Consider the following 10605-nt stretch of genomic DNA (forward strand, 5'->3'; position numbering starts at 1 on the left):
AGGCGAGCCGGGCTCTGCTCCGCGGCCAGCATCTCGCGCAGTGTCCGCGACCCGCGTCAAGGGGTGCTTCTGGGCCCAACTCAGGCCCAACACCCCCAACTGGGCTGGCCGGTGCAGGTTTCACCCCGGTTCGCTGAAGCCCGTCACCTTCACCTCCTTGCCTTGGAGCCTCACACCCACCCACAGTCTTGGACAAGGCTCACCACCCACTTGGGCCACTATTTTCAAGATTTTAAGAGGTGTTGATTCACACATTTTGGCAGCTCCGACGTCACAGGAGGAGGTACTGGCTGACCACTAGCTGGTACCATATCAGTTAGGCAGACACAGCTGATTGACAGAACAGGTTCAGCCACTTGGGACCCCCAAATGTAAAGGGCAGAAGGAGCACCCGGGGCGGGGGGCGGGGGATATGCTAATCCCGCTTGCAGAACCTGAGGAGGCGGCAGCTTTTACAATGCAGGGTAACCACTCACTGGGATTTAAGCTAATGCACAATGGGATGAAGAAACTGTGAAAGCTATTCCTGTCATTCCTACTGCGGTTTGTTTCTGGAGAATTTACTAGAAAAGTATATTAAGGGCTGTGAGCATTTTCCATCCTGCTGAACCAAACTCAGACTCTGATTTCCCAAGTCTTCACTTCACTAATCATGGTTTGGGGGTGGTGATGAACAGTCTTTCAACAGAAACACCTGACGCTAGACATGAACCTCAAAGTAGCAATATATTTATTTACAAAATATACAGTTTCACAGAAACAGCTTCGCTTCATACACATAAGCTTTATAATTACGCAGAACCATGTAAACGATGTTAAGTGTCTGGCCTGGCCAAAGCCAACGGGAGGGGCCTACTTTTGGGGTGACAACTTTCCCTCCCCCTACTCCATTAGCCTCCAACCAGGAGCCCCTAGATGGGCCGTATCTAATTTGCATAATGCTGATTGCAGCTGCCCAGCTCACTCTAACAGAAAAACCAAGGTGTCTTGACTTCTTAGACACCAGCCACAGGGGTAAACATGTCAAAAGAACAAAAAGGAAATGAAGGAAACAGAAATGGAGATGAATATTAAATGCCTTCCAGAGGCGTCACCAGGAATTGAATCTTCTAAGAGCAATACAGCAATTGCCAGGGTTGGCAGTTCCACTCTAAAATCACACCTATTCTTAAACACACTTTCAAAACTTTGCGGAGTTTTTTTTCTTTAAAGAGAGAAACACTTTGAAACTTTGGCTACTCTCATGGTGAAGACACGGGACAGGCAATGTCATGGGGCAGATCTTTGGCAAATTCCTCTCCAGCTTTTCCTGGACGTTTGCCCTAGTCAGAGCCAGACAGTTGTCTGAGGAGAAGGATGTTTCTAAGCCACCTTCTTACTATTTTTCTCTACAGCAGAACTTCTCCCTTGGGGATCTACCCAATAAAATGGGTTTCAGAAACTCTCTCTATTTTCGTGTTAATAGAAGCAACAGAATTAAAAATAAAACAAAAAGGCAGTTGGCTGGTCAACCATGAAAGATACTAAGACAAAATATAGGCTCTGATTAGCCAGTTACAGTTCAACCCCCCTGGTGCTTCAGTGTGAGAATGTGGACCAAGTTCACCTGGTGGCCCTGCACAAGGGGACCACGTGGAGAAGCCCCCAGCAGAGAGGCTGAGGGTCCATCTTTTTTTTTTTTCTTTTTTTTTTTTTTCCTACTTCCTTTTTTTGAGAGTCCATCTAGATGTAAATAAATATGACTGACTTGGGCATCCTTCCCTTTTCACACTTTATAGGAAACGATGTTTATGAAAACATACCAATCGATTTATAAAAAGACTTTTTTTTTTTTAACAAAAAAAAACATTTTTGAGAACAAGTATTTGAACTGCTAAAGAGCAATGTCAACTTCAGAGAAAGCTGAAGCCCTCCCTCTCCCTCGAGCCCCAGAACCACCAGTGTCCCGGACCACACTGCCCTCAAGCAAAGGCCTGCAGGGGCTCCAAACTCCCAGGCTTCTCCAGAGCTGGCCTGCACAGGGGTCTCCCCAGTCCAGGGTCCTAGTTTAGACCTAAGGAACTCTGCACAGTTCAGTGGTACATTCCTGGAGACTGATGTTACCGTATCACTCACTCACCACTTCAAACCAAAAGAAAGGCTTCGAAGTCCTAACCTTGCCCCATGCAACCAACAGGCCAGCCTGTATGAGGGGCATACTAAGAAAAACCCGTGGGAGAGGCCTTCCTCCCAATTTTCCCTTACCCCTCTATGTAGAGGAACATGGTTCCCCAGTGACTGCCTAACCTTTAATGCTGCTACTAGAAAAAAGTGAGGGAGAGAGACAAGGAGAGAATCCGAGTGCCCCCTCGCTTGAAAACAGCTTGCTGGGCACCCCCAAGGCCCTCAGAAGCCAACTGGAGAGAAAGGGAACCCAAGGCAGAAGTATACCAATACTTTTGGCTATTTCGTGCAAAAAGACAGGTTTTTTTTACATCGTGCAAAACAGGAAACTGAGTTATGAACACGGGCCACCTTGACCGCCCCCCGAACCGACCCCCTTTCCGCAGAGAAGCAGCTGCATACTGTTCCTTTTAACAAACAGAAGGAAACCTGGGGGTCACTAGCTAGCCCACCCCCAGGCTCCTCTCAGGGTGAGACCAAAGGACTCCAGCGGGCAGCCCCCAAGGCAGGGGAGAGGGCGGACCACTAAGGGAGGGGCAGCTTTGATGGTTGCTGTACAGACGCCTATGATAAAAGACTTACACTCGAGAAGAAGCTTACAGGTATGGCTGTTCATAAACAGGCCGGGGAAACTGAACATCTCCTCTCGCCAACACAGCGGAAGCAGGAGTAACAGCTAGCACTTGTTCCAATTGGCGGGAGTTTGTTAACAATGAGAGTAAGAATTCACAACTACCACGTACCCTCATCTTCAGCTGGACCAAACCCACTGCGCTTGGGTGTGTAGTCCACCTCCACTGCAGAGAACACAGCTCTAGCAGCAGCTTTGGCCAACGAGGATTTTATTCAGTCACTGGCTATGTACAGTTTATACCTTGGACAGCTGGTCCTTTCGCTTAGGCACCTGAATGGCAGGGGTCTGCCCGCACCAGAGCTGAGAGTTCTGTGCTCAACTAAGACCAGGGCCAGCAGGCCCATCGTCCCTTCCGATTCCTCGCCCACAGTCTGCTTGCTCTCCAGCAGTCAGTCCAGAAACAGCTTCCGGGAGCCCATTCGGGACCGGTTGGAACGGCGGATGTCAAACTTGGAGTCCCGGCACTTTTGGCAGACAAACACTTCCGGAACGTTGGACTTCCGGATTTTCGCACAGGACAGGTGAATCCAGGTATGGCACTCATTACACTCTATCATGGGGCGGCCAGCAAATGGCTTCATGCAGAAGCAGGTGACGAGGTCCCAGGAGTCGTCGTCTGAAAGGAGAGAACCACATAAGAGGAGGGAGAAAACTTCTCACAACCCCTCTCCGTCAGGAAAGCCCCTCTCCGTCAGGAAAGCCGCTCTCCAATAGGACAGAGCAGCTGAGCTGCGGTGAAACCGATACTTCCCTCTTAAAATGCAGCAAATGCACAAAAAGCGCACTGAAACACGTGGCACCAGGAATTACCTGCGAGGTGTTTACTTACGAGCTGCGTTATTTTTACATTTCGAGGTCTGTTCTGGAATCTCAGCTGTCCTCAGCTGCGATCACCCCTTCCTAAACATCTCGGCATCCACTTTCTTGCACCTTTTCCCCTGAAGGTGGTAGGGCACGCTCCACTGTCACACTCCAAGGAAGGGACCGCGCTGAGACCCCTCTTACCATCCCCTCGTCTGACCACCCGCCCGTGGTACGCCGTCCTTCAGGGGCCACTCACCTGAATCCACCATGATGTCCTCATCGTTGCCGGTGCTGTCCTCGTCCCGGAACACCACCTGCTTGCCCTGCCGGACGATAGTCCGTTTGCCTTCAGTTTTTATCTCTTTGACCTGATCCGGTGACACCGTGGCACAAGACCCACTGGAAGGAGTGTCGGAGTCCCAGCCCGAACAAGGGTCGCCGGGGGCCTGGGGGATATCCTGCAGGGTAGGGCTCGTGGGGGTCTCTGCATATGGGTCGGCGGCTTCCAGCTGCAGCAAACCCCCCATGTAGCCCTCCTTCCCGGGCACGTCACTGTCCCTTCGCTTCCTCTTCTTCTTCTTCTTCAGCTTGTCGGTCTTCTTTCTGTCCAGCAGGAAATTACTGGGCTTGGCTCGCTGCAGGAGGGTGGGCTGCAGGTGGCCAAAGCAGCGGTCAGAGACGGGCAAGGGCACGGCGGACGAGATGTCGCTGAAACCAGCCTCCCAGCCATCACTGTCAATGGTACCAGCAGTGCTATTTGCAGGGCTGGGGCTGCTCCTCAAAGGGAGTTCCTGAAAGGACAGAGACAAAGGTGGCGGGTTCTGATTATCCCAAACAGCCCCCAGCACCAAGAGCTGGCCCAGAGCAGAGCTCCCCAGGGCCCCCGGCCAGGTCGGGCTGCAAACGTGGGAGATGCACAAGCTGGAGCTTCCCAGCTCTCACCAGCATTATTCTTTAGGAACAGTGTCATTAGTTCTTTAGTGTGACCTTCCAGCTAGAACATGAACCCACACAGAGGACCCTCCAGCCCTTGCTCAACCCTCCCCCCTGCCCGAGTCAGGAACTTAGTTGATACTCAATACGTATCTGTGAAAGGAGTGCTAAAGACGCCCTCACACTCTTATCTTTCCTGATTGTACAATCTCCCCTCAATTTGTCCTCCCAAAGGATGTACGTTTTAAATTAAGTGAATGTAAAATAATTGTGAGGATTTTCTGACGTCTCAAAATATTGCAAAGTCAAAGTAGGTAATTACTGCCCCAAAGCAGTGAGTTCAACTCTATGGTTCCTTCAGATCAGTCAAGCACTTTTATTTGCAAATAGTGGCAACGTTCTGCATGGCACGATGCAAGCATTATCCACCTAGCTGGTGGCAGAAACAGTCAGCCAGTGCTGGGTTCGGCCTCCTAGAAATACGGGATTCCTTTCTCTTTAGCCTTACATAATATGACGAAGCCCCTGAAGTTTGCGCACCATGGCAGCGCTGGTCCACAGTTCTGCCCATTTCTCAGCAAGAAAAGAAAAATGCCTTCATTTACATGGGATTTTGGCCACGAGTCCCTGAAGATTCTGCAATGTGGTGTGCATAGCAACCAGGAAGCCACCCACCAGGCAGGGCAGGGTGGACTGGGCCTGACCATCTGATCAGCTTGAACCCCAGGCTCCACCACCGATTAGCCTGTGACCCAGGATAAGGAGTTCCCTCTCTGTGTCCCAGTGTCCTCATCTTTAAAATGGAGATACATAGGGAATTCCCTGGCGGTCCAGTGGTTAGCACTCGGCACTTTCATTGCCGGGGCCCGGGTTCGATCCTGGGTCGGGGGAACTATGATCCCGCAAGCCACACAGCGCAGTGCAGCCAAAATAAACAAACAACAAATAAAATAAAATGGAGATAAATAATAGCTCCCACCGCATATCACTGTAACAGCCAAAAACGAGCGCCTGGCCGTAGGAAGCCCCTGATAAGTATGGGCCGTTAAGAGCAGGCAGATATCAAAAACATTATTTGTAAGCAAACTTTGAAAGTTTATCAAACTGTTTCGAGACAAGCCTGCACCACTTCCCAGGCTGGTCCAACTTTGTAAGATAGAGTTCTGCCCGACTATTGACTCAAGTCGTCCCAGGGAATCCCTTCCAGAGCCACCACCGTGTCAAACACTCTGGTTTTGCTGCCGGCAAGAAGTCAAAAGTGCTGAAAATTACCTCCTTTGGATAAGGGATGTAGCCTGCGTAGGCCAAGACAAAGGTGCAGAACTTGTTGAAATCCTCCACGGTCCTGCGCCTCTTGGAACTGGGGGAGTACTCCTGTTAACAAGCAAGGAAAGGGAGGGCGTTTGAAAGCAGACACGTACAGGGGGGGGTCGCAGAAACAAAACTAGGCAAGCTGGGGCTTTTAGGAGCTGCCAGTCACAAATACACCCGAGATTTACAGACACTCTAGAACAAGATAAGGGAAGTTTGGGTCAAGAAATAACACTGTGTTCAGAAGTTGAAAGGGGGGGTATTATGATGTTATGCCAAGAATACTGGGAAACTGGTTAGGAGATAAAAGCTTGCACAAAAGTCTATTTCTTAGCGGTCATGTGGCTCTTTTTTTGACATTATCTGTTAGTTTCTACAGGCCTATCAAGAGCCTTTTTTGCCACAAATTTTCCACTTTGAAAATAAGCTCCTGCTGCAGCTGTAACTAAAGTCTTTTAAGTGACTTCAAAAGTCAACTACTCCGTAACATTCAGAACTCAGACCTGGGACCCTGGACCTGAATCTCGCCTGACCACCACCACCCCCCCCAGCCAGGGCTGCGTGAGGACCCCTTCCTCCTACCAGGCTCTCTCCTCCAGACGAGACACTTCCCCGGATGGTCCCTCCACTGCTTCAACATCCGGGGGCCAGGCACCCAAATAAATATTCCCCAACTCAGAGGATAAACCAGAAACAATCCCGCTACTACCATTTGCACGCTAAAGATGAAATACTAGAAGTTTTGGCTTGTGTGTCCCATCCCCATTCAATCAAGAAACGCCCTCGACAAGAACAGATTTCCTCCAGAGGAAGAGAGGAGCTCCAGATGAAAAAGCTCTTATTTGCTCCTAAGCAAAGCAACTGTGTTTCACTTGGGTTCATTCGACTAGCGCACTTAGGTTTCCTGCAAGCATTTCATCACCCACCCCAAGCCCATCCGTAGGAGCTCGGCTAACACCTCCAGAGCCTAAGGGCCCGCTCCACGATAGAGTGAAAGTGGGGGAGGAAACGAGGCGGTGGGCTCCTGGACCCGCCCCAGCCCAGCGCGCCCGGAAAACTGCGCGGCCCAGGCCTGCCACCCGCAGGTCTCCTTCCAAGGGCTACACTTCTTTTGATTTTCTCAACTCGGTGCTAGCAAACCGCTTCTGACCCCACCCCTCGGCCGCCCGGACCCTGAGGGCCGCGCAGGTCAGCGGAGCGCCGGAGTCCGCGCGGTGCCCAGCCCTTCCTGCGAGGGGGAGAGCCTGCCCCCCTCCCCGGGAAGAACTGACCGCCCTCCCTCCGGCCGGGTGGGAGGGCCGCGGCCCTCAAACTCTCGGGGAGAAGTTTTATTTCGGCGGGGAACGTGCAGAAGTGGGTCAGCAGCCGGGACGGACGCAGAGTGGGAGGCGGCGGGGGCCTCGGGCCCGGGGCGGGGAAGCCGCGCCGCCCCTTACCGCGCCCGCCGCCCTGGCCCCGCCGCCTGTAGGAAAAGCAGATGGCGGTGCGGCCCCCTCCCCGCCCTCCCGCGGAAGCCGCCCCCCGCCGACACTCGGCCCCGGAAAGTGCGGGGCCCATCCCTCGGGGGAGGGGGCGCGAGTAGCCGGGCACGATTCGGGCTCCGGTACTGGCAGGCCCCGCGAGCCCCCGAGGCGGCAGCGCGGCGAGCGAGCCCGACCGGCGCCGCCTCCCCTCCCCCACCCGCCCGCGGCCAGACCCGCACCCCGGACTCGGCGGGCCTCGGGAGGGGGAAGGGGAGGGGACCGCGGCGGGGCGGGGGTCGGCCGGGAGAACCGAGGGCCGATCCCCGGAAGGAGGGGGAGCTGGGGCGGGGCGAGTCAAGCTCGGGGGAGGGGACCCCGGAGGGGGACTCGAGCGTGCCCGGGGTGGGAGCAAGGCTCGGGCCGCCGCAGGGGTGGGGACCCCGAAGGACGAGCCTCCCCCACCCCAGCCGGAGGGGGCGGGGGCCGAGCGGGAATTAGGGGGCGGGGCGCGGGCCACCGGGCCCGGGGGATTAGGGGAGGAGGCGGGGGCGCGAGGAACGGAGTCCCCGTCCGAGGGGGCCGCGAGCCCCTCCGGGAGGGGGTGGGGGATTCCTCCGAGAAGCGGAAGCGCGGGGCGGAGGCAGCTCGGACTGACTCCCCGGGGGCGGGGAAAGGGTAAGCCAGGCCGGCGGGGAGGGGCCGGGGGCGCAGACAGGTCCCCGGGCTACGCGAGGCCGGGAGGGATGATCGCGGCAACCCAAGGGAAGCGGCGCCGGGAGGACGCGGACACCCGCGGAAGGGACACCAAGGAGAGAGCGGGCGGGGAAGACCGGGCGCGGGCCCGAGTGGGGGGCGGGGTTGGGCACCCGGGGGGCGACGAAGGATAGCTGGGGGAGGGGAGGGCGGCGCTCGGCCGGCGGGGGTCCGGCTCCGGAAGCATCGGATCGGGGTGGAGGCGGTTAGGGGCTATCGGGACGCAGCTCTCACTCACCTCTGGGTGGAAAGCGGCGGCGCAGGAGTCGGAGTCCATGTTCAGGGTGGGGGGCGGCGACAGCGGGAGTGCTGGGGCCGAGCTGCGGGCGCCGGGCCGCGGGGCCGCTCGGGGCCGGGGGCTCCGGCGGCCGCGTAGGGCGAGGGCGGACCCGGGAGGGGTCGCCCCGACTGGAGATGATGAGGGGCTCGGTGTGTCGCGTCCCGGGCACTGTACTCTCGGGCCGGCGGCTCCACAGCCGAGCAGAGTTGTCGATGCAGCTCCCGCGACCAGCGCGACTGGAGAGGCGGGAGAGTCGCTGCGGAGGGGGCGGCGGCGGCGGCGGCGAGCGGGAACCCGACCGGCTCCCCGACCTGACGCCCAGTTCGGCTCGTGTCTCCGGAGGGAGGGCGGGAGAGCCGCGAGGGCTGTCGGGAAATGTAGTCTGGGGTGACGTGAAACCGACGGTGAGGGGGCGTGGCGCGGGAGTGGGAGCAGGGCATTGTGGGAGTCGTAGTCCCCCGTTCCGCGGCTGAGGCGCACAAAGGTCCCCTCGAGGACTCCAACCCCCAGGGAGCCCCGCGGCGGCTGCCCGGTCTACGGAGGCGGTGGCTCCGGGACCTGAGACCTCCGGAGCGGGGGAGGTGCGGGGGCTCGGGCCGGCTCGGCGATGGGGGAGGGGCGGCGCGAGCGGTAGCGCCTCGGTCTCCGCGGGGGCGGGGGAGGTCAGGGGTCGCCCCGGCGAATGGGGGAGGGGCTGACGGCCTTGGTAGCGACGGGAGGCGGCGGCTGGCGCCTCCTCTTTCGCCTTCGGGATTTGAGGTCTGTGCACCTTTGTGGGGCTGGGGTCCCCACGGCCCATGCCGGGGCGCTGACGTCGCAGCCGCCCCACGGCTGAATCCCCGCGCCCTGGACCGGGCGGAGCGAACTTGTTTTCGCGGCTGTGGCTTTTCTGGCCGGCTCCTCCTTGCCCTGGGGGTCCGGGACGGCGGTCCGAGACCAGGCGGGGTGGGACCGCCCTAGTCTCCCCAGTAGGAAACACTGCGAGGTGTCGGGTTACCACCGCATTTTTAAAAACTACACCAGTGTTGCTGGTGTTTGAGAAGATGTTTGCTTTAAATACGTTTTTCCCCTCTTCGCCTGACCTTGAGACCACTCCTGTTTTCTCACTTTGCCTTGAATTATTTCCTGAATATAGTCCTCACAGGATTACAACAGTGGGTGAGGCGAAAACCTGATAGAGATATTTGGTGTTGACATTGACTTTGTTTACTGATATTTAATTGAGGAGTTGGCAGTGTTGAAATGCTGCGCCGCAGAGTATTTTACAACTCTATATGTTGAAGGTTGATTGACTCTGAACACTTAGTTGAAAATTAACTGCTCTGATAAACTTCCCATGAGGAGGCCTCACGTACTTAAATTATTTTTAATAACCATTTGAAAGGAAAAAAAATTCTGTATACGAAACGCAAATGATTCAATCACATATTTGGTAGCTTCGAAGACAAAGAAACTGTTAAAGAGGAGTGACATAAAATTTTAAATTCAAATCAGAAAAGTGACTCATCTGCATATACATCAGAGCGATGACCGGAAGAACCCCTAAAAGATGAGATTCTTTCCGAGGTAGGGAGTGCTACATTGATTGGCTCTTGCTATTTCTGCGGTTAAGATAATTCTGATGGAAACACTTAGTGGTTACGAGACTGACTTATCTTAGAAATACTTCTCTAAGCCTCAGTTACCTTAGCTATAAAATGTGTAACTTGCCTCAATAAGTAGTAGTTTACTGTTATGACTGTTGCCACTTTTTTCAAAATATTATTTTAGCAAGATCTTCAAAGATTGGAGGGCTCCCCAGAGGTGACAGCAAATTGAGGTGCTTCACAAAGCTGGTAAGATAAAAACAGACATTGGATTTAGCCTGTGGAAACATCATTAACATCTTCTTGCAGACTTGTCACATTCAGATGCTTTAGCCAGAGTTGGGATGTTATCTGATCGGTGAGGCCAGAGCAAATGTCCTGAGGTAAGCCAATGCTGCCCAGGGTCAGACTCACCCAGGGCAGCTTGTTTCGCCTGAATACCGAAAGGGCCAAGAAAGACATTATCCTATTGGTAGTTTAAAGGTGTAAATACCAAAAAACCCAATAATTATTAGAGGCAAAGTCCAAATGAATAAAGAGGAATTTTTTTAAATTGATCATTATTCCCTCTGGTATAATTTTGCATGTAGTAAACATTAAATTCCCCCACCCACCCACCCAATTAAGAAACTGAAATAAAGAACTTGTTCATAGTCATAATGGGCTTGATGACAAAAG

General features: G+C 54.7%; 1 protein-coding gene across 1 annotated transcript; it reads right to left on the bottom strand.

Annotated features, from left to right (window-relative positions):
- Nucleotides 1-707: 707 nt before the first annotated feature.
- On the bottom strand, nt 708-8738 carry PHF13 (PHD finger protein 13). Its single transcript, XM_027110346.1, has 4 exons — nt 8300-8738; nt 5807-5908; nt 3858-4392; nt 708-3413 (listed from the first exon to the last, which is right to left on the bottom strand). Exons 1-4 carry the CDS (start codon nt 8336-8338, stop codon nt 3187-3189), a joined length of 903 nt encoding a protein of 300 aa, XP_026966147.1. The 5' UTR covers nt 8339-8738; the 3' UTR covers nt 708-3186.
- Between the last annotated feature and the right edge of the window lie 1867 nt (nt 8739-10605).

Source organism: Aethalodelphis obliquidens, unplaced genomic scaffold (genome assembly GCF_003676395.1).
Source record: "Aethalodelphis obliquidens isolate GAN/ISIS:26980383/991018 unplaced genomic scaffold, ASM367639v1 scaffold9, whole genome shotgun sequence".
In the NCBI taxonomy this organism is placed as follows: domain Eukaryota; kingdom Metazoa; phylum Chordata; class Mammalia; order Artiodactyla; family Delphinidae; genus Aethalodelphis; species Aethalodelphis obliquidens.